Source organism: Mirounga leonina, unplaced genomic scaffold (genome assembly GCF_011800145.1).
Source record: "Mirounga leonina isolate KUSES-001 unplaced genomic scaffold, KU_Mleo_1.0 Mir_127, whole genome shotgun sequence".
Classification (NCBI taxonomy): Eukaryota; Metazoa; Chordata; class Mammalia; order Carnivora; family Phocidae; genus Mirounga; species Mirounga leonina.
Genome location: NW_023270316.1, coordinates 55,317,670 through 55,341,885, shown reverse-complemented (window position 1 = coordinate 55,341,885; position 24,216 = coordinate 55,317,670). Strand labels below are relative to the sequence as shown.

At 43.9% G+C, this 24,216-nt stretch overlaps 1 protein-coding gene and 2 non-coding genes across 4 annotated transcripts; all 3 read left to right on the top strand.

Annotated features, from left to right (window-relative positions):
• The first annotated feature begins 6,731 nt into the window (after positions 1-6,731).
• Positions 6,732-10,691, top strand: TPT1 (tumor protein, translationally-controlled 1). Of its 2 annotated transcripts, XM_035003343.1 has the most exons (6): positions 6,732-6,956; positions 7,229-7,302; positions 7,856-8,046; positions 8,469-8,574; positions 9,376-9,492; positions 10,478-10,691. In XM_035003343.1, exons 1-6 carry the CDS (start codon positions 6,929-6,931, stop codon positions 10,478-10,480), a joined length of 519 nt encoding a protein of 172 aa, XP_034859234.1. In that variant the 5' UTR covers positions 6,732-6,928; the 3' UTR covers positions 10,481-10,691. The 2 variants fall into 2 exon arrangements, with proteins under 2 accessions (XP_034859234.1, XP_034859235.1); XM_035003344.1 differs by lacking the exon at positions 7,229-7,302 and having other exon boundaries at positions 6,796-6,956.
• On the top strand, positions 10,281-10,410 carry LOC118009720. The gene has a single exon (XR_004679005.1). It is a non-coding gene; the product is annotated as a small nucleolar RNA SNORA31 (small nucleolar RNA).
• A 796-nt stretch (positions 10,692-11,487) lies between the features above and the next one.
• Positions 11,488-11,621, top strand: LOC118009721. Its single transcript, XR_004679006.1, has one exon. It is a non-coding gene; the product is annotated as a small nucleolar RNA SNORA31 (small nucleolar RNA).
• Positions 11,622-24,216: the final 12,595 nt, after the last annotated feature.

The following is a 24,216-nucleotide window of genomic DNA, read 5'->3' as shown; positions in this document are numbered from 1 at the left end:
AGGACCCTGGGATCATGACCTGAGCCGAAGGCAGACGCTTAACTGGCTGAGCCACCCAGGCGCCCCTATTTATAATAATTTTAAATGACATTTTATTTATTTATTTATTTATTTATTTACTTATTTATTTATTTATTTATTTATTTAAAGATTTTATTTATTTATTTGAGAGACTGATAATGAGAGAGAGAGAGCATATGAGAGGGAGGAGGGTCAGAGGGAGAAGCAGACTCCCTGCTCAGCAGGGACCCCGATGCAGGACTCGATCCCGGGACTCCAGGATCATGACCTGAGCCGAAGGCAGTCGCTTAACCAACTGAGCCACCCAGGCGCCCCTAAATGACATTTTAGATGAATGGTTAATGATATGGGAAAATATTCACGATAAAGGAAAAAATACTTGAACAATTTTCTGAGATTAAGAGTTGCCCACCCAGCTGACTGACTAGTCTAATCATCTTCTACTCATTTTTAAAATCCAGTCTAAAAATGATTAAAAGTAGTCCCAACCAAGAAATCTTCAAATTGGCTTGTTTATAGATCTGTTAGAGCAGTCTTAAAACAGTAACCTATACTTAAGTCTTAAAAGTCTTAAAAGATGGAGAAGTCACTTAGACATTAGGATTCCTTCCACCCTGTTTTTTGTTTTTTAATATAGGTAATATGTTTATTTATTTATTTTTAAAAAATAAGCTCTACACCCAATGTGGGGCTTAACCTCATGACCCAGAGATCAAGAGCTGTAGGCTCTACTGACTGAGCCAGCCTGGTGCCCCTCCCTCTACCCTGCTTTTTAAAAAATTTATGAATATTGATGGGGAGAACATTAACGTGAAGATTAGTTATCTGTGGTTTTCTCTATGGTTTATAAATGCTCTTTTATGTGTATTATGATTTTTTAAATCAGAAAAAAGCCCTATTTTTCAAAGTTAAAAGAAATATTCAAATATCTAAAAGTATCTTAGATTCTAATGACCACTTTACATTCATCAAAGACACTACTGGAAGTTATATTAGTTATGTTGCTTGGTTTCACTTAAGAGAAAGGGAACGGGTATTCTCAGCTAGACCTAGATATTGCCAACAACTGGCCTGGCAGTCCCAGTTCCAGGTAGGGCTTGGTATTCCGTTGAGCATAAACAAACTCATAGAACATTAACACCAGATAAGGCTACTTTGTGACTAAAACATGAACCTTGTCCAAAAGGGCTACAGAGTCAAAAGGGGCACATTAAAAAAACAATAATAAACTTATCCACTGAAATTGACCAGTTCATGCTGCCAAGAAATATATTTGAAAAGAAAATTTGCTTAAGTCAATGGCTTTCAAACCTTTTTGAACTAGATCCACATGAAGAAATACGTCTTATGTTGGGATCCAGTACATATATACATGTGTAAATCTAAAACAGAAATTTCATGAAACAATAGTCACCTTTACTACATGTGACTCTATTTTCTTTTTATTCTGTTTCGTTTTTAATTAAGTTGGTCACTATTCACTAAGTTGTTTTTCAGCTCTCAGTTTGAAGAGCACTGTTACACTAGGTCTTGAATATATGCTGAATCCTATTAATTGAGATGGGATTTGACTTAATTCAATTAAGAGAAATGAAAACTGTTTTTTGTCCATTCATTTTTTTTATTTGACAGAGAGAGACATAGCGAGAGCAGGAACACAAGCAGGGGGAGTGGGAGAGGGAGAGGCAGGCTTCCCGCTGAGCAGGGAGCCCGATGTGGGACTCGATCCCAGGACCCTGGGATCATGACCTGAGCCCAAGGCAGACACTTAACGACTGAGCCACCCAGGCGCCCTTTCGTCCATTCATTTATCAACAATTATTGAGTCAGGCCCTGTTAGGACTCCTGAGGTATAGCAATTAACAAAACAAAGTCCCCCACTCATAGAGTTTACATTATAGGGCTCTGCGGCCATGGATATTTAAATTTAATTAAAATTAAATAGAAGTACATACTCAGTTCCATTGCCACACTAGCCACATTTCAGGTACTCAATAGCCACTTGTGGCCTAGAGGCTACTGTATTAGAGCTGATACAGAACATTTCCATTATCAAAGTAATGCTCTTTTGAACAGTTCTGCTCTAAAGGAAAGAAATTTGCCTTGTAACTTGACTAAAGTAATGATTTGTTAGCAGAGTATGAAAAGTCTGGGTAAAAGGAGCAAGAGAATTCATTAACAGATCTCAGAATGAAGGGATTCAGACCATGTACCAGAAATAGTCCAGCTGGACTGGTTCATTCCTAAATCACCTTCTGTCACCATCATAAACCACATTCTAACCTCCCTGCCCAATTCCCTCTTTAAGTACATTTTCTGCAACTTGACTGTCTACACTATACGTAACCAATTAGGAATTCCTCATTCTACATTAATGATATTGTTTTGCAAATCAATCTCATATATAGGAGTTTGGTAAATACTAATCAATTTCCCTGAACCTGACCCCCAGTGAGTAAAGGTGAAAAACGTCCAAGCTGAGAACCAGACCTTTTGCACTGTGAGTACAGCAAGGACTACTAGCTGCCTACATTCTTCCTTAAGAACAAAATCCTGATTTTTAGGGTGGCAGTCAACCAGTGTCCATGAGCTGGAAGACTAGTTTGCAGCCTTCACTGCAACTGGATGGATCCATGTAATTGTTCAGTGGGATTGTAGCCAGGGCACTGAGGTACAAGAGCACCTGGCCCTGGGGGTTCCAAACAGTCCAGGTTCGGCCATTCGCCACTGATAAAATCCGGAGGCAGAGATGAGTGGTGGTGAAAACAAGAAAGTTTATTTCAGTGACGCAGACGCTGGGAAGACAGAGGACTAAGGTCTCAAAGACGGTCTCCAAAGCGCTGAAAATACTTGCAGGTATATATAAGGAAAATGTGGGCCAAAGGTGGGTGGGTAAGTGCAGGTGGGCAGTGAAGGTCAAATCCACCCTCCTGGAGTCAATCAAGGGTTGTGTCTTGCTAACTCAGGACAGTCCTTATTGCTTGAGGAGGTAGTTTTGATTCTTATCAGGGGATGCTTAGCCTTCAGGCTCTTCCACCTGAGTGGAGACAAACTGGGAAGACGAACCCAACTAGAAAAGTTTGAGGTCAAAATGGAGGCCGACTAAGTCCTCTTTTAGGACTTCTAGAATTGCTCCCTAGGAGGGAAACACACACTAGAATGTACCTCTTTTGTCCTTCCCCTTTTCTTGCAGCCTGCAACGTGGATGTGATGGTTGGAGTTCCAGCCTCTACTGCAGACCATATAGGTGGTGAAGAAAGGAAAATCCTAGGTCCCTGATGCCCATGAAGCTACCACATAAGTCTGGACTGCATATCCCTGAGTTTTATTTATATGAGAGAATGAATAAACCCGTTTAAGCTATTGTAGTCAATCCCAAAGTGATAAAAGGGATAAAAACCTCTTCTGAGGTGCTTTTCTCATGTGAGGGCCTGTGTGCAGAGGCCAGAAGACATTGTCTTTTAGACCTCTTCAATTGAGAGGTACCAAGTCATATTCAGCTGTAAAATTTAGGACAATCAGATTTTGTTAGAAAACACTGAATAAGTAAGAAATAAAATGTTATAAAAAAATTTCAGCAGCGCCTGGGTGACTCAGTCAGTTAAGCATCCGACTTTTGATCTCAGCTCAGGTCTTAATCTCAGGGTTATGAGTTCAAGCCCCGCACTGGGTTCCACCCCGGGCATGAAGCCTACTTAAAAAAAAAAAAATTCAAATGATGCCAAAGTAAGAGCTAATTAGCTGAAGACCAAACCCTTTCGATTTTGTCAGTGGCTTGCAATTAGTAACTTTCCCTATTTGCACTGCTGGTGTTCTAAGTAGGTATTTTCAAGATACAGCACAAATTTTTAAAAAAATATTCATTCATTCATTCATTCATTCATTCATTCAGTGAGTGAGTGAGTGAGTGAGTACAGTGATAGAAATTTATTAAGTGAAGATACAGAAAAAGCTCTCAAGAGTGAGAGGGGTCCTGACAGGGTTGCTCCAGCACAAATTTTTTATTTATTTATTTTTAAACATTTTATTTATTTATTTATTCATTTGAGAGAGCGAGAATGAGAGAGAGAGCACACATGAGAGGGGGGAGGGTCAGAGGGAGAAGCAGACTCCCTGCTCAGCAGGGACCCCGATGCAGGACTCGATCCCGGGACTCCAGGATCATGACCTGAGCCGAAGGCAGTCGCTTAACCAACTGAGCCACCCAGGCGCCCCTATTTTTATTTTTATTTTTAAAGATTTTTATTTAATTGACTAAGACAGAAAGCACAAGCAGGGGGAAACAGTAGAGGGAGCGAGAAAAGCAGACTCCCCTCTGAGCAAGGAGCCCATGATCTCAGGACCCTGGGATCATGACCTGAGCTGAAGGCAGATGCCTAACCAACTGAGCCACCCCTCCCTGCCCCCCCCCCCACAAATTTTTTAGATGACAGGGTGGAGCTTACAAAATATCTTGAAGTTCAAATCAGATTTTCCTAAGATTTTCTTTTCTGGATTTCTAGTTTCTGAATTACCATGAGCTATTAAACATGAACCCGAGATAGAAATCTCTTGACACAACTCAAATTCTTTCAGTGAACAATTAGTGTTGTGATTAAACAGAAGAACGTCTTTAATACAACACATATCCACTAAATCCCTAAATATTTCCAAATAACGTAATTAGAGGATTAATGGAATAGTTTCACGAATGTTTTGCAAAGTAATAAAATGTGGGGGAAAAAAAAAGTATTAAGATTTGGAAAGAATTATGCATCCAAATTCAACCAATATTTATTAACAACCTACTGAGGACACCAGACATTTTTTCATTGCCTTATTTAATATCCCCAAAACCTTTTAACTCACAAAAATTCCGTTTTATGCTTAGGCTTAGGGAGCCTGGCTTTCCCAAGGTTAAAGGACCAGTAACAGACAAAGCCAAGATTCAACCTAGGGTCCTTTGACTCTTAACTTCAGTACTTTTTTTCACTATGGCTTTTATAAAACTTGAAAAAAGTTTTTAATTGAACATAAAACTAGAGAAGAGTGGAGAGAGCAGTTTAGGGATATGATACCAGCAAATGGAAATATTTCTAAAAAATTTGAAAATGTTGGGGTGCCTGGGTGGCTCAGTCATTAAGCGTCTGCCTTCGGCTCAGGTCATGATCCCAGGGTCCTGGGATGGAGCCCCTCATCGGGCTCCCTGCTCAGCAGGGAGCCTGCTTCTCCCTCTCCCACTCCCCCTGCTTGTGTTCCCTCTCTCGCTGTGTCTCTCTCTGTCAAATAAATAAAATCTTAAAAAAAAAAAAATTGAAAATGTTAAAGCTAAGGAAAATAATTGAAGATCTTCCTGGGATAACCTGTTCCACTCATATATCCCAGAAATAATAAAGAGGTTTGAGAGATCCTTCACAGACATTCTGTCAGAAGATGTCCATTTGTTTTGAAATTCCTTTCATGCCATTTTTTAGCTTCCTCCCAGTTACCGGGGGTCCTCTAGGGTGTCCGGTGCAGCCCGGGACGACATCTTTTTGGGAGCGTACTATTTCCTGGCTCTTTTCCATTCTGACTTCTCCATCATCTCAATTCAGTTTTGTGCTCGGCTCTTTCCCAAGTTGCTTTCTCTTACTGTGCAGAATGCTTCGTTATTAGATTTAGAAAAAAACAAAAATGTTAGATGTATTGTAATTGCCTGATTCTTAAGAACAAAAATTCATGTGAGGATAGGACTGGTTTTAACTTGTTCACGTTTGGGAGATCCGTGCAAAACCCGGTGCTAGGGATCCCGCAGAGCATAAAAATATTTGTTGAATGTAACAAGCTCTCCGGTATCACACAAAAAGGGAAACTGTTTCCTTGAGTGTTTGTTTTGGACCTAATAACTGGGTCTAAAGCCCACATAACATTTAGGCAGGTAGGAAGCTCCCGATTTTTAACTCTCTAGCACTTAGGACATAATTTCATTGTCATCTTAAAGTGACACTATATCCCTTTTTTCAAACAGAGGACATAATTGAAGACCAAGTGCAAAACAGAAGGGAAAGTTCTTCAGCTGTTTGCCTGAGGAATCCGCAAGCTTTCAAATACGGAACTCCAACTGGGAGATGGGAAAGCTGTGCGAACTCCAGAGACACCTTACGTCCTCCCCAAGACCTTGCGCCCCCCACGACTAACCCCAGAGGGCAGCGGCGACCTGTAGCCCCGTCCTCGGACTCAGCTCTGCCCCACGAAAGCGTCCGAAAGCTACAGCTGGGGTAGCGCCTGGGCCAAACGCTAAAAAGTCCTCCGACGCCTCCCGAGAACCCAGAGCGAGGCCAAAAGCCCAGTACCCTACCCTCATCCTTTGTGGACAGCCTCGCGGTCCCCCCAGGCCCCGACCCTCCGTAAAGGCGAAGTTGACATTTTTGTTCCCAGAAATGGGTGGTAGCTGCGCGGCGCGAGGCGTACGGCGGAAGCTTGAAGAGATTTCATCTAAGCCCCAGCCAGGCCCAGCACCTCCCGGGGCAGCCCGGCAGGGTAGGGAGGGGGCAGGAAGCCTGCCCCGCTTCCCCCACTCTCCGCACTAGAGGCCCGGGAACCCCTTCCTCCCCCTCTCCACCTACCACCCCGTCGCGAGCACCGCGCAACGCGGCATTGTGTCCCCGAGCCAAGTCCCCGGATGCTCACCTCCCCTCACCGGCCCGCGCCGTGGCTCCACCCCTCGCGCGGCTTTGCGTGCCACGTCACCGCTTTCGGCGCTTCCGGAGGCGCAGCGGGCGATGACGTAGGGGGACGTGCCCTCTATATGAGGTTGGGGAGCGGCTGAGTCGGCCTTTTCCGCCCGCTCCCCCCTCCCCCCGAGTGCCGCTCCGGCTGCACCGCGCTCGCTCAGAGCTCCCGGCTTCTGCCAAGGTAGTGCCGCCGTCGTCTCTCTCCAGCCGTCGTCATGATCATCTACCGGGACCTCATCAGCCGTGAGTCGTGACTGCACTACCACTACTGCCGCGCGCAGGGGACAGGGGTGCGGGTGGGGGCGGGGAGGAAGGACGCCGCCGCTGTCGTGGGCCTAGGGGACGCTGGCGGCCTTTCCGGGAGCGAGGAAGGGTCGGTGCCTGGGGCACGCCTCGGGGTCTCGAGCGCCCGGGGAGGAGCGGGGGCCGCGTGCGCCTGGCCCGCGCGGGAAATGGCGGCGCCGGTTCCAGACCTTCGGGCGCGCCGTGACGGGCGGGTCTGTGTCCCCGGGCAGATGATGAGATGTTCTCCGACATCTACAAGATCCGGGAGATCGCGGACGGGCTGTGCCTGGAGGTGGAGGGGAAGGTGAGTCGGTCGGGCCGCGCGGCGCGGGGGAGGCGAGGCCGGGCAGGCTCGGGTTTCCGCCGCTCCCCCGCCCAAAGTTGTGCAATCCTCTCCGCTGCCTCCTGGCGGAGGAGACGCTCTTTCCGGGCTCGGGTTTTTCTAGAAAAGTGGAGGCGGAGCTGAGCCTGGAAATAGGTCCGCCGCCTTGGCGCCCATCCTCCTCCCGGGCCATCCGGGACAGGTAGGCTCCGGTTAGGGAGCCCCAAGCCCTTCAACGTTTGCTCTACATGTACTTGCTTATCATCCCAAAAGCCCACGTAGAACCTTTACTTGGATGTAAATGACCCCATTTTCTTCCGGTCAACAAAGAATTCTTAACTGAGTTAACGATGTTTCAGGAATTGCAGGCGGCTTGAGTTTTTTCTCCATAACAATGTTTTAGTGGTTTTGGCAAGAGTCAAAAGTGTTTGGTGGGAGGATGATGGCTATGTGAACTGCTGACACAAGATTTGGGGGATTCCTTTAGCTAAGGTCAAAAACGTCTGAAACCGAACTATTTTCTTTCTTAATGCAGATGGTCAGTAGGACAGAGGGTAACATTGATGACTCGCTCATTGGTGGAAATGCCTCCGCTGAAGGCCCAGAGGGCGAAGGTACCGAAAGCACAGTAATCACTGGTGTTGATATTGTCATGAACCATCACTTGCAGGAAACCAGCTTCACAAAAGAAGCCTACAAGAAGTACATCAAAGATTACATGAAATCGTAAGTGTTGCTGGCGCCGCCCACCTACTGCCCGCAATCCTGTGGGATTCGGGGATAAGCTGCCTTGGAGGGTCTTTAGCAGCAGGCTTACTTGTGAAAGGCCTTAACCTTTTCTGTTGTGAGCTCACAAGGACAGGTGCTTTTCCATAAATAAACTAACGTGAACATACTGGAGCATGCAGTGTGGTTTTAGCTTTTTAGAAGTGTACTTCGGGAATAACATGAAATCCAAAATTTGAACAGTCTTGAAACTTTGATCCTGTGAGCTAGTAGTTTCTTGATTGTGCCATGTTAATCTGGCCCAGTGACAGCTAGTTGCCCTTTTCAGTGCTTGCTTGTTTTCCTTTGGATTTTTTTTTACTGAAAAAATTCGTTTTGCTGAGAACTGAGTACTTTAACCTATTAATAAAATACTGTTTTAGAATCAAAGGGAAACTTGAAGAACAGAGGCCAGAAAGAGTAAAGCCTTTTATGACAGGGGCTGCAGAACAAATCAAGCACATCCTTGCTAATTTCAAAAACTACCAGGTAAATACTGTAAATGTTTGTGTCAAAGATGTGTGCAATTTAGCTGCCAGAGCAACAAATTACTTGATGAATCATTGGTGTAACCTGGCTGTCTCCTGGGTCTTTTGAGCAGTTTAAATACTTCATAGATTCAATTCCAGTAGCCTAGGCTGTGGAAAGTAGCCTTCTCTGCTCCTAAGTTTGTTTCTAGATCTTGTCTGCTTGATTCCAGAATCTCATCCCTACTCACTTCCCAGAGGACATTTTTCATTTCTCCCTGTCTAGAATTGCTTGTTAATATCCTAAGTGGTCTTCCAATCTTCTTTTTATTTCCAACTCCAGTGTCTCATTGCCACTGGAGTTCTTTCTACACTTGTTCTGTTGGGGAAACTCAGTGACTTTCCCTTACCTCTACAGGAATAAAGGAAAAACTCATTACAGCCTGGCTCTTTGATTTTCCAACTTTCACATGTCCTCTGGCCATAAAGATAACTTTATCCATATGATGTTCTGTCTTCGTTGTATGTTCCCTATGCTTGATGATGTAAACAGGCTTTTACAGAGTTTGGAATTGTATATGTGGGGTTGAGCGAGGGTGTTTCCAGAAAGTCTAAAGTGTTCTGGATTGCTCTGTACTTACTTTGGTCAATTGTTAGTGTTCTCATTCGGTGAACAGAAGTTTGGTTAGAATTTTTTTTTTCTCCTGGTGAAAATCTCTTAAATTGTGGTGTTTTGAATCCTCCTTTGATTGTTTTATTGTAGTTCGTTTTGATACGATCTGTATATAACAGTCTAATTCTGGGTATTTGTTTGCTTCCTAAGTTCTTTATTGGTGAAAACATGAATCCAGATGGCATGGTTGCTCTGCTGGACTACCGTGAGGATGGTGTGACCCCATATATGATTTTCTTTAAGGATGGTTTAGAAATGGAGAAATGTGTAAGTATAAGGAAGTGGGTTGAAATCCGTAATGTAAAAATGGAGACCTCTTTGGTGTGATTCCTTGTTTCCTGCCCCTGGGATAGTTAGAATGGGTTTTACAGCAGTCTTTGTAAAATGTAGGTCTAGTTCTTGTTTCTTTTTGGGAGTCTAATAGAGTTGTGTTTCACATGTAAAAGATTTTTATGGGACAGAAAGGGACTTAGAATTTTTATATACAGAAAGTTTTTCTTGTAGGTGGCTTAAATCACTAAGCTGGAGATGAGAAACAGCACCCTGTGTTGATCTTCCCCCCTAGAAATGGTCCTTCTCTTCATATTTTGCCAAGCATACGTGAATGGCTTGTATGGCATGTGAAACCTTTTTCACTTCGGTTTACTGATAATTGACAACTGGTCATTGAAAGCCTTGATGTTACTAGCTTTTAGTAAATAAAGTTAGAGGTGGCTGCTTACCCAATATGCAGAATCCTTCAGTAAAATTAAATGAATGTCTACAATGCAAGGAATTTCTGGAGGCAATACAGGAATGAAAGCATTCATTATCCCAGCTTTCAGAGGCTTCCATGTAAATTAGGAGTAAGATCAAGTTAAGGCTACACTAAATAAGATTAGAGGCAACAGTGGACAAAAATGTCTTAGGATGGTACAGATGATTTGCTAAGGGGATTATTCCAGGAATATCTGTGGTTTTTGTTAGTAGAACAAAAGTATATGTAGTATGAGTGGGGCTTGCTTCAGAATGAGATTTCTAGAAAATGTGCTACCCCCGCTTTGGTAAGGATGGTTGTGCATCCACTGATAGACCTTGAACAATTGGCTGTTGTTCTTTTGGTTTGCACTAGGATGCAAGAGAAGAAAATCCCTGCGCTTTCTGTCTGTCTTTGTGGCAGCCCAGATTGAATAGGGGAATACATCTGCAGCATAGAAATGTTAAATATTTTCATACCGGGTAAAAGTGTTAATACAGTCTCTCGTTTTTACAGTAACGAATTCGGCCATGACTTTGGATGTGTCACCTATTGCCGTAATGGGCTGCTCCTCTTCCTCCACACGACACCAGGACTTAGACAGATGGGACTGATGGCATCTTGAGCTCTTCATTTGTTTTGACCCTGATTTATTTGGAGCGGAGGCATTGTTTTTAAGAAAAAAAACATGTCATGTAGGTTGTCTAAAAATAAAATGCATTTAAACTCATTTGAGAGAATGCCTCTTAGTTTAACACATATTTAAATCCATCTGGTGTAGTGTCCTGGAGAAGCTAGAGCCTGGTCATAGACAACTGCTAGAAAGCATAAGACTGCCTGCAGATAACTTCTACTGTGAAAAACTACTTCTGGGACTGGAATATAAAAAACAAGAATCCAAAAGTCGTAATTCTGAGTTCAAGTAAAGGGAAAGACCATGCTCATAGCTGGGCCAACATTTGAAGTGGATTCCTTACACATTTCATCACCTACCAACGGAAGTAGTTAACTCTGGAGGAGATTACCAAAAGAATGAAAAGAGACTAATGACAGTTGGAAGCAAAGTATTGTGTGATCTTATTTGTCATAAGTCAAGTAGAGCCAAGTTCTAGAGAAACCTAGATGTCTCCTGGAATGCTTGTGTCAAACACCCTGGAATGGCTTGTCCTGCCACCTATTTTTGTGACTTCAAGGTGGTGGTTACATTTTTGAATGGTTGGGAGAAAATAGGTTGTGGGATGTGAAAAATATGAAATCTAAATTCGTGTCCAGTTTTATTGAGCCCTGCCATGCTCATGTTTTTATGTATTGACTGGCTCTTCACTGTTAAGAGCAGAGTGTGACAGAGACCTTAAGAGACCTTAAGGCCTACAAATCCTAGAACAGCTATGTGGCCCCTCACAAGACAGGTTTGCCTGCCCCTGCTTCCAAAGATGAAGTTCTAGATGGAGTGTGGGCCGAGGAAAATGCTGCTGTTGTGTCCTGTCGTGTCTGAAAGGGCTGTGGGTGTCAGGAGAATAAGAAAAATGCATCCGTTTGACAGACCTGGAGCAGTTCCTGTCTGCTGCTAAGGTTTCCACTAGAGATGCAAGAAAAAAGTGTCCTCGCGCTTTCTGTCTGTCTCATTGTGGCAGTCAAGATTGAATGGGGGAGTACACGGAAAAACCAGAAGAATTTCTGCAACTCAGAAGTAACCTTGTCAACAATGAAATCTTGTTTTACTCCAAAGTATCTGAAATTTGAGTTAATGAGAAGTGTTGCAAAAGGATTTCCCAGACCCTTGCCTTTTGATTAATTCCACTTTTAAAAGCTTAAGGGTTAAAACTAAATAGAAGACAAGCCAGTGAGTCATCTGGTCCTATGACAAGTGAACCCAGGGCGAATCCAGTGATTTGGGAATTTGCCCTAGAGATTTCAGAGTTAATGCTGTGATTCAGAACCTGAGACACTCAAGGTTGATAGTGCCCCCTGGTGATGAGTGGAAGTAAATCCAAATACTGGAAACTAGTCAAGCTGGTGGCAATTTTAAGCATTCTGATCTGACGTTAAAATCGAAAAAGTGCCAGTTGCTGGTCTGGGAGGCCACTTGGCCCTCTGAAACATTAGTGGGGAAAGAATTTTGGGGCAGCGGTCAGTACTATGAACATGACCACCTGGTTGTGTGTAAAGTCTTGTACCATCTAACCTGAAACCTGATTGAGCAAGCCGTGGAAAAGACTGGAAGAAGAGGAGGTGCAGAGGCTTTGTAGGAAGTGAGTCCAGATCAGTCCAGCCTAGGAATGCTTATTTTCAGTCTTTCTGGTTACTCCCAGTTAAGAGTCTAGTTAAGATATTCTGTGCAAGAGTAACCGGTGATGTGTACTTTGTGGGCATGTCATTTTATGTACTTAATTGGTGTTAAACTTGATAAAGTCTTGTTCCTAGTGCCCTTTAAGCCCTAGGCTTTGTTACACGTTTGGACAAAAATTGTAAAAGGACTCTGATGGTGTCTGGGAAGGCCTTTGTAATGTGATTTGAATAGGAAAGCAAATAGGCTATGTGATATCTGGGGGCAGAACAGTCCAGGCAAAGAATAGCAAATACAGAGTCTGAAGTGGAGTGTGTTGACATGTTCTAGAGACAAGGTGGCCAGTTTGCTGGACCCACGATGACAAGAGAAAGGGTTAAGGCATAGAAGAGTATCCAGGAAAAGAGAAAACCAAGTCACTCAGGAAGTCCATAGGGTTTTGAGCAGAAGGGTGACATGATCTGACCTAATGAACTGTACCCACTTGAGTATTTTACTTGGAAGGAGAGGTCTAAAGATTTAAAGAACTACTGGGAAAATCTCAGTGCATGACATTTGAAGCCAAAACAGTGGGTGAAATCACCTAAAAAGGATAGACTCAGCCCTCTGACTTGGAGCTTGAGATGGTCAGCATGATGACCTGGCAAAGTGATTCAGAGGAACTGTCCCTGAGCTAGGAAAATCCTAGGAGTGGTCTGGAAGTCAAATGGACAGTGTTTCAGGATTAGTCTAGATGAGGACCAAGTAGGCGAACTTGACAAGTGTGTGAATAGTAGGGGAAGAAAGCAAGACTATAGTATATAACATGTGTGTTAATATGCTGTCTGTAAGGCTTCTGGTCAACAGTAGGCTATTAAAGTGGGGAGTGGAAAGTTATGTGCAGAGTTCTTACTGTGGGGAGTTTGCAGATAAAGTTAAGAATCATAATGATGGTAGTTTATATTTATCCCACTGAAGTCCTCCAAATCCATCCCTTAGTGCAGCAATGGTATGTCTGATTATAATGCTTGGCAGTCCAAAGCAGGTTTTTTTACTATTGTGGGGGCATGTTTTTAACTACTGGAACATTCTAACATACTTTCTGAGAGCTTGTAGATTATGGATTTGTACTATTACACATGGTTTCCTATTACAGCCTGGAAATGGGCATACAGGATTCCTCCGTACACTGGGCTATGCGAACCTCAAGTGGATGTTTTAACAGGAGTCATACAATTCAGTAGAAAAATGTCAACCATGAGCCTAAGGGAAAATTCTTTCCAAAGTAATCACTTGTTCAATGAGGTTCCCTTCAATTACGCCTCCTCCACCCCCTCCAGGATATACTTGACATCTCCCTTTGTTCATATATACATAGTACTGAGCTAGTGGTAAAGCACAAAGCATGGAGATGGGGCAATACCTTACGGAGTGCTTTTGCATGAATGCATCACAGTTTGAGGTGAAAAATGAGAATTCAGACATCAGGTGACTGACTAGAGGGGTCCTCTGGGGGGAGGACACAGACCACAATTGGCTAATCAAGAGTGCAGTACTATTAATAGTATTGTAGAACTACTAGACATTCGGTCCTGAGTTTCTAACAGTTTGATGCTGGAAATCTAGTCTTGTACTTGGTGATTTTCTTCGTATGTAAAGACAGCAGATAAGTTCTAGTTTATTCTCAAACGCTACTTGCACATGACCTCACCTAGAGCATAGGAAAATAAAATCACTCTACCCAGAGTGGTGGAGAGCTGGTAAATCACAGAGAACGTTAGTACTTTAAGGACAAGTATTCAAAACAGCTATACATGTAATTTCCATTTTCTTAGGTACATTAATTTAGAAGTCTCCCTCAAGAACTGCCAATTTGTCCTGTAAGTCAAATAGCCAAACTAATAGTCAACCTTGGGGGTGGAGGATTGGCAAGTGAAACGAGGAAGATTACTACACAAGAAATTTAAAACGTGAACACCTCTTTTGACTACCTTGAGGTGGAATAATGCGTATCAACAAATGGCAAGTATAAAATCAGAAGCTAAGGATACTCCCCTCGGTGGTCTGCAGTCAGTGTTTCTCCCCATCACTTTCCTAGCATTCCACCCTTCCGAAGTGTACTCTGACAAATCAACGTGATGGCAATCCACATTGATGGATTTTGTCAAGTGGGAGCATGGGCAGGGTGTCCCTACCCTTGGTGACTGCCATCAACCGGCAGGACGGTAAATGCCACCTGCTGGCATCTATTAAAATCAAAAGTGACTAAGCTTTTGAAAACTGGTTAAGTAATGTGTAAACTGTTCCACTCTGTTCTACAGACAAAGGAGGAGGGCTGGGTGTGAATGTGAGAGCAGCTGATTTTAGCATCCCAAGAGCAACGTGAAGGCTTCCTTTTCTAAGGCATTTGCTAAACCCTCTAGTTTATGGGGTTGTGAGAGTTGTGCAAAACTCCCAACTACCATTTAGCTTCCCCTATCACTAGCCTGTGGTCATTTTGCGGACTATTTTCTAACCCCTGGGGTTGCCTGCATCTGAAGCCCCTTCCTACACCTGCATTTAACCTGGCAACCCTAACCATGCATGCTTCTGCTCCACAGCCTTTGCCCTGGCTGTTTTCTCAGCCCAGATGCTTTTCCCATGTAGCCACGTGGCTCGCTCTGACAACCAATTCTGCTCAAAGGCCATCTGGTCAAAATCAGAGCGGCCTTTTCTGACCATGCCATTGAAACCTACACATCCCCCCACCCTCTTATTTGATTTTTTCCTCCATGGCACTTCTCACCATCTAACATACTATGATTTTACTTGCTTACTGTCTTATCATCTGTCTCCACGCAAGCTCCAAGAGGGCTCAGCTTTGAGGCTCAGTGCTGTATCCTGAATGTTCAGAATGGTGCCTGGCGCTCAGCACCGAGGTGTGTTGGTCACAGGATTAAAGGAATCGTGGGAGATCCTACACATGCTGCTGAGCTTGACCTGGATATGCTTCTTTTAAAAAAATATTTCATATCCTAGTCTAAACTGATACATTTAGTGATCACAGCGAGAATATCAGTCCCTTGCCCCACCTCATTCCTGCCAGGCTATTTTTACTCTCCCAAGATACATTCTGCATATTTGCTGTTTCTTTTTCTTTTTTAATCCTTATTTCTAAGTAACTTTCTTCAACTATTATTTCTTGTTTTTTTCAGTTTCAGAGTTTAAAAATTACCTTCTGACTTTCTCTATGGAAGATGAAGATTACACTTTCTTGGCGCTGGTAACTCCCATCTCTTCTCTCCCTTGAGCCCTGTCACTTCTCTTTCCGCATCCTCCCATACAGTTATTTCCCAATTTAAGTTAATAATTATGGTATGTCTGTGTATTTTTTCCAAATTGAGCCATACAGTACAATTTCTAATTTTTGTTTTATATTTTGCTGGAGTTAATTCATTCCCTACTGCTTAGTTTCCTAGGTACTCATCATTAATTCATCCCCTAAAATCTAGAAAATATAACAATTCTCCTAATTCCAATGTGTGGAAGTTCCCCCCACACCAAGCAGCTGGTTGTTCTACAATTTAACTCGATTCTGACACTATCTGGAGACAGCATCAGATTCCACAGGTGAAGGAATCAGTCCTACTGTACTGCGCCCACCTCCCCACTTCAGATGCCAGTCACAAGTCCAGGTTACCTGTGCTTCTAGAAATTGGAGATTCCCACACCCCCTCTTCAAGTTGGATTAATTTGCTAGAGCGGCTCACGGATCTCAGGAAAACATTTTACTTACTAGATGACCAGTTTGCCATGAACGGCTAGGACTCAGGAACAGCCAGATGGGAGAGATGCATAGGGCAAGGTATGGGGAGGGGGTATCGAGCTCCCATACCCTCTCCAAGCTTGTCACCCTCCCAGCATGTAGATGTGTTCCCAACTCGGAAGCTCTCTGGAACCTGGAGGCTTCATTACATAAGCCTCATTGACTAAATCATTGACCATTGGTAACTGAACTCAACCTCCAATGCTTTGCCCCTTCCATGGGGTATGGAACTGAAAGTTCCAACCCTTTAATCACGTGATTGGTTCCCTTGGCAACCAGCCCCTATATGGTGGGACTTTCCAAAAGTCACTCCATTAACATAAATCAGATGTGGTTGAAAGGAACTTGTTAGGAATATAAAAAACACACATTTCATTTTATCTTCGGGAACTATTTCAGGAGCTGGGAACAAAAGAAGCCCTTATAACTCTTATCGCTTAGGAAATTATAAAGGTTTGAAGTGCTAAGTGCTGGGAACCCAGGATAAAGATAAAAATACCTATTTTTTTTTTAAAGTTTTATTTATTTAACTAATCTCTACACCTAACATGGGGCTCGAACAAGAGTCAAGAGATCAAGAGTCACATGCTCTTCCAACCAAGCCAGCCAGGTGCACCCCCCCACTTTTTAAAAACACCTATTTCTTTTTTTTTTTTTTAAAGATTTTATTTATTTATTTGAGAGAGCGAGAATGAGAGAGAGTACATGAGAGGGGGGAGGGTCAGAGGGAGAAGCAGGCTCCTCGCTGAGCAGGGAGCCCGATGCGGGACTCGATCCCGGGACTCCAGGATCATGACCTGAGCCGAAGGCAGTCGCCCAACCAACTGAGCCACCCAGGCGCCCCAAAACACCTATTTCTTATTATGAACCACACATCACAGAAAAAAACCCCCCAAAACATACATACTACAGTTCTAAACTCTTGTTTATTAGATTTTCAGATTATACTTTATACACAACAAAATTATTCTGTTAAATTGCCTTTCAAAGTTTCTAAATCCTTTCAAATTGACTAAGCAACGAGGCCGGTAGACCGAAGTGGCTCTAGCACCTTAGCAGCCGACAGAAGCGAAGCGAAACCTACCACCTGTCAATGCCTCAAGGCGAGGAAATCAAACCGTAAGGCCAACCAATCACAAACAAGCACCTAGGCTTTCCCAGAGCGCAACCACCCAAGCTACAGCTGATCAAATAATTTCCTTGCTTCGTTTCCCCCTTCCCATAGAAAAGTCTTGCCCTGAGCTCCTGTTGGTGGAATGCTCCCACCCACTTCCGGTTTGGCAGTGCCCAAGTCAAGTCATTCCTTCACAGATAGACTCCAAAATTTGTTTAATATGCCTCGGTGTATCTTTTATCAACTCTCAGTTTCTGCCCCAGGCTGTGGACCACAGGTTGAGTGACTGTGCTCCAGGCAACGCTGGACTGAATGTGACCTGGTTTTGAATCTGAACATTGCGATCCAAGCGTTTCACCCTTTCTTTGCAAAATCTTACAACACTCTTGAGCCTTTCAAAACCCTCCACGGTGTGTCCCAAGTGTACCTTCTTTAAAACACCAAATGTTATTGAGGTATGCTTTATACACAAGCAATGCTATCCTTTCCAGGTGTACAATCTGATGAATTTTGACGGACGTGTAGACCTTGAAACCACCACCACAATCATGATACGAAGCGTCTCTGTACCTCAAAGAGATCCCTTGTGACTCTGTGAACCCAGCTCTAGGGCCAAATTCACACTGCTTCCGTCACTAGAGATTCGTTTTGCATTTTCCTTTCATTCATTGTAACGATTCTGAGATTCATCCACGCTGTGGAGATAATCAGCAATTTTTTCCTTTATATCGCAGTGTCATGCTCCATTTGGATCCTACCGGTGTTTCTAGCTTGGGGTTACTGTGAATAAGGCTACTGTGAACATTTGTGTATTAGCCTGTAAGTGGATACATGTTTCATTTCTCTTGGATAAATACCTAGGCGTGGAATGGCTGGGATGTACCACAGGTCAATGTTGAACTCCACACCCACTTTTCTCACTATTTCAATTTCCTACCATTCCTCCTACCCACCTTGGAGCCAAACTGAACCACTTTCTTTTTCTCAGACGTGTTCTAAGATCTGCCTCCGAACCTTTCTTCAGGTTAATCCTATGGCCTGCAACAGCGCTTTCCAGATCATTCCATCTACCTTAGCTGGGTTCAAGCACCAACTCCACAAAGGCCTTTTTATTCTTCTTGATTAGAGGTGACTGCTCCCCCTTGGAAAGCCCACAGAGCTACACCATTCTTTTCATCTTAGAGCTTGTCTCCTCTACTAGATCCTAAGTGTCCTTGATGGCAGGGTCCAGTTTGGAGGCTCCCCACCCCCACAGGGCCTATTCAGTTCTTTGCATAGGGTAGGCACTCAGTAAATATCTGCTGAATTAAGGAACATAATTTGTAAAGCAGGGAAAGGCCAGCGTATGTGGTGTTTGAGAAAAGGGAATAGATAATTACTTGGGGAGAAGAAAGCTAATGGTGGTTACAGTAGCTCCTTTGCAACAACCTTATTTGAAAACAGACTCAGAACTTGTCTACCTTATGTGATGTGAGGGTGTTATTCCGAGGGTGGCAAGATATCTTGGTTCTCTGTACCCCAAAACAGCCCTCCTCCAACTGACCTGCTTGCAGAGCTGAAATTCCATCATTAAATATCCACTCCTATCTAGGAATTGAGTATCAACAATTGGTAAGATCACAAAAAAAGAGACAACCGGACATTAAGTGCCTCCTGATGGAAAGACACAATACCAGCTATGAAATGGTCTTGTGAAAAAGATCAAACCTGAATCTAGTTGTCAAGCAACTACCAAGTACCACCACTCCAGGGACAGAGGTGGTATTAAACTCCATTACAGTGATGCCATCCCCCAAATCCTGACTGGTGGTGGTGGTGGTGGTGGAGAGGGGGGACTCTAAAGAACACATAACTGGGTTTCCTTTTAAACAAATAAATTGAAAGAAAAAACAAAGAGGCAAACTATAGATTAAGAGACTGAAAAAACATCAGCTCACTGCATGTTATGGACCTTATTTGGGTCCTGATTGAAATAAATTATAAAAGAAAAATTATGACATTGATGATATTATGGGATTTTTTTTTTTTTTTTTAGTCTTACTCTTTTGGAGAACATTACAGAGCAAGGGAGAAGTGGATGGTGATAATGATGAAACCAGATTGGCAATGAGTTGATAATTCCTGAGGCTGGATAATGGGTACAGGAAGGTTCGTTATATTACTGAAATTTCCATAATCAAAAATTTTTAAAAAGACTGCCTTTGGGTCTAATTTGGGGGGCTCCAAAAGGTCTTTTTAAAAATGTAAGTCTTGGGACGCCTGGGTGGCTTAGTTGGTTGAATGTCTGCCTTCGGCTCAGGTCATGGTCTCAGGGTCCTGGGATCAAGTCCCTCATCAGGCTCCCTGCTCAGCAGGGAGTCTGCTTTTCCCTCTCCCTCTCCCCCTCCCCCTGCTTGTGCTCTCTCTCTCTGACAAATAAATGAATAAAATCTCAAGAAAAAAAAAGAATATGGATTTTAAAAAAATTGTAAGCCTTCCCAGTAGGTTACCACATTAACAAATGATACATCATTAACATTTTAGCCCTTGATGGTTTCCTGTAGCTGAAATGAAATGTTCACCTTCCTCAACCCAGCTTTTTACCACCTCGGCCCCTACCTTCTCTAGCTTCTCCCTCACTGAACCCCAGCCAGCCCCCCACATACCCTCCACCTTCCTGCATCCATCCCCTTCTGTTTGTCTCCAGGAATGCTTCCTTCTCCATCCTCTACTTGGTTAAACCCCCCCATCTTGAAAGATCCAGATCAATGTCAGTTTCCCTGAGTGCCCCCTCATCCTCCTCAGTCAGAACTTATCACTGCACCCCCTGTGCACCCTGAAGAGCATTGATGAAACTGCTGTTTCCAAACACTCAGCATATTGTGTTCAATTGTAATGGAGAATTCTGGGTTCTCCAACTCGAATCAAGATAGATGTTTTTGGTGGATTAATTATTTTGGTTCATCTCTTCTACCAATTCTAATCCCAGTCAGGGCTGGACAACCTTCCTTGAGAGGCCCCATTAAGGCCTGTCCTCTAGCCAGAGGTAAGCAGGCCATACTCAGGTGTGACGCTGGGCACGGCTGCCAATTCAGATAGCTACAGGTACTGGACGGGTCATAGGTCTGAGGAGAGCAGGCTGCAGAGAGACTCTGGCAAAATGGAGAGCATGTGCCTGGTTGAAAAGCGTTTTTATCACCTAGCTCCAGTGGACTATGGTCCCCAGGGCACAAGGGCCCAATATTATCAGGTCATCTGATTTGTCAAGAAAATCTAGTAGTCTTCTCTTGCATAGGCTCCTTCCAAGGCCCACATGTTTTTGTCTGTTGGGTTTTTTTTTTTTTTTTTTAAGATTTTATTTTTAAGTAATCTCTGTACCCAACATGGGGCTCGAACTTACAATCCTGAGACCAAGAGTCACATGCTCTACCGACTGAGCCAGCCAGGCGCCCCCCAAGGTCCAACTGTTTTTATAAAATTTGCAAAAATAAGATATTGTATCTGTATTCAGTTAAGACTGCTGTCTCTTTCCACTTTGATTTCCTTTCTGTCTCCTTCTATAATTGGGTGGCACTGGAGTGACTATAGACATTTTTAGAATCCAAGTACAATAGAGGGAAGCTGACTTGGGGGTACATACAGGATGCTGGCATAGGAATAACTTGCAGAAATTCTTCTACCATCCACTGCACAATTCACCTGGAATTGTGATGTGTGACTTAGAGATGAAAAGTCAGAGGTGATACGCTATAACCTTTGAGTGACCAACATTAGAATATGTAGGTGGTGGAAAAGAAACAAGGTATAAAATGAATGGAGCCAGAAGCTAGTCTATGGAAAAGTCATCTACTCCTTAGATGAATAAAACTCTATGAAATTATGTTATAAAGCCATTTTGTATCAGTAGTGGGATGAGAGTCCAGCACTGACAGATCTTTTGCTTTTTTTTCAAGAGTAATCAAATGGCCAATATATTTTGGTAAATATCTGAAGAATGAAGAGGTAGCCAATAAAAAATATATATTTTTGCAATATATGTATATATTGCAAAATATATACTGGGATTAGATATATATATTAGATTTGCAATATATGTATATATTGCAAAATATATACTGGGAAAATACTGAAATTGACAGGCAATTAATAAAAGTATATTATTTTTCTGAATATCTGTCAGCTTTTTAATTTTTAATTTTTAAAAATATGTTATTTATTTATTTATTTATTTATTTATTTATTTATTTATACAGCATGCATGAGAGTGGGGGGAAGACAGAGGGAGAGAAAGAATCTCAAGAAGACTCTACTGTGACTGGAGCCCACATGGAGCCTGAGGTGGGGCTCAATCCTACAACGCTGAGATCATGACCTCAGCCAAAATCAAGTCAGATGCTTAACCAACTGAGCCACCCAGGCACCCCTGTCAGCTTTTAAAAATTAGAATATTTTAAATTTATTTTTTTATTCTAAATCATGGGTTTTTAGCCTTTTTTTTTTTCCTATGGCCCTCTGTGGCAGTCTGGTGAAGCCTATGAACCTCTTCCCAAAATAATATTTTTAACACCCAAAGAACAAATAATCCAATCAAGAAATGGGCAGAAGACATGAACAGACATTTCTCCAAAGAAGACATCCAAATGGTCAACAGACACATGATAAAATGCTCAACATCACTCGCCATCAGGGAAATCCAAATCAAAACTTCAATGAGATACCACCTCATACCAGTCAGGATGGCTAAAATTAACAAGTCAGGAAACGACAGATGTTGACGGGGATGCGGAGAAAGGGGAACCCTCCTACACTGTTGGTGGGAATGCAAGCTGGTGCAGCCACTCTGGAAAACAGTATGGAGGTTCCCCCAAAAGTTGAAAATAGAGCTATCCTACGACCCAGCAATTGCACTACTGGGTATTTACCCCAAAGATACAGATGCAGTGATCCGAAGGCATACGTGCACCCCGATGTTCATAGCAGCAATGTCCACAATAGCCAAACTATGGAAAGAGCCCAGATGTCCATCGACAGATCAATGGATAAAGAAGATGTGGTGTATATATGCAATGGAATATTACACAGCTATCAAAAAAGAAATCTTGCCATTTGCAACGACATGGATGGAACCAGAGAGTATTACGCTAAGTGAAACAAGTCAATCAGAGAAAGTATCATATGATCTCACTGATATGTGGAATTTAAGAAACAAGGCAGAAGATCATAGGGGAAGAGAGGAAAAAATGAAACAAGATGAAACCAGAGAGGGAGACATAAGAGACTCTAAATCTCAGGAAACAAACTGAGGGTTGCTGGAGTGGAGGGGCGTGGGGCGATGGGGCGGCTGGGTGATGGACATTGGGGAGGGTATGTGCTATGGTGAGCGCTGTGAATTGTGTAAGACTGATGAACTACAGACCTGTACCCCTGAAACAAATAATACATTATGTTTGCTTGCTCTCAGGTGCTTGCCCCTAGGACATATTTCAAGACCTTTGTGGGGAAAATAACCATTATTATAGTGATATGTAAAGGTGTTTACCTGTCTGCTTTTGGTGCAGTGCCACATCTTCTGGAAACACTCAGCGGACACACAGACTTTTTGGAGTGACTTGTGGTCTGGGCCCCCCTGCAGATCATCCTAGGGAAAAATCAAAGACCACTGTTCAGAAGCACACCCGCGGCCCTAGAGAGGACTTGTGTGTGCCGGGGATGGCTGGGCGCCCCTCGGAGACGGCCAGACACCCACGACCCGCGGCCCCCCGCCTCCCCCCCGGCCTCTGTTAAGGCCCGGGGCGTCCAGGAGTCCCCGGCGCGCGGCCGCCCTCTCCGCCCCGGGACCCCCGGCCGTGCCACCTGTGCCCGCCGCGGAGAGCACAGGGACCGGCTCTGGGAGCAGGGGCCCGGAGGGATCGGGCTTTCCCCGGGAGATGAGACGGCTCGGCGCCGGGCTCGCCTCGCCCTGGAAGGCCGGGAGCGCGAGGCCGCCGGGGACAGGGACGCGACAGGAGTCCCCGGGGACAGCAGCTCGCTCCGCGCGGTGGCTTTTAACCGGAAGGCGACTGCCGCTCTGGAGGCGCCTCATCTTTCCAGCCTCTCCCGATCTGCCTTTTCCTAGCAGAATGCACTCGAACTTGCCCAAATTAAACAACAAACCCCAGCAACTCATCCGCATGACCCATCTCCTCCCCCGCCCCCCAGCCCCGTTTTCCAGGGACTTTGACGAGAAGCGGCATTTCCTGATGACACAGCGCGGGGCATCGCGGTTGCAGCGATCGGGTGAGCCGAGCGGCTGCTCGCCTTAGCTTGGGAGAGTGAAACCGAAGGGCCTTGCGTCTGGCCTCTCGGTGCGAGCACGGGTGGGAGATGTCGCCTGGAGGGGGCGCCTGCTGCGCGCCTGGGACTCCGCGGGGTGAAGGGTCAGCGTGCCCGCACCGGGAGCGGTCCAAGGAAAGAAAGGGCGGGTCAGAACCCATGAAGAGTATCTTTCTGCTCTGGTGAACTTTCCTTCGGAACCAGGACTAAGCAGACATTTGTCTAGCCTCATGGAGAAGAGCCCAGACTCGGCTCATTGCTTAGCAACATAAAGTGTTAATAAAAATGCAGAATAAAAGGCAGGTGGTACAGAAGTACATGCATACTGCTGCATCTCATTTTTGAAATGCTTAACGGCTAAGGGTAGGGGGGAGAAGTAGTTTTGCTTCTAGATACGTCTTTGCAGAAAGATACAAAACATTCCCTTGGGAATGAGTGGAAATGACAGTTGGTACATTAAGTTCAGTCTAATTCCGTAATTAATTTATGCTGTGGGCATTCTAAGGTGGCCAAAGTGGTTAGCCTGAGTTTTTATGAATTTATTCTTTCCGAAGATAGTAAGTACTACCGTGCAAAGTTCATGTGCATCACCATGGAATTTGATTTATAGAAAGCTCTTCATATACACATCTACTATCACCCTTTTGTATCTTTTTGTGACTATTTTGCCTCCTCTATTCCTGCCCTTTCCTAACCCAAAGAAAGGCAAAGGTAAAATGATGACATGGTGGGGGTGCAGAGTGGGAAGGTAAACAAACTGTTAGTTAATATCTGAATTC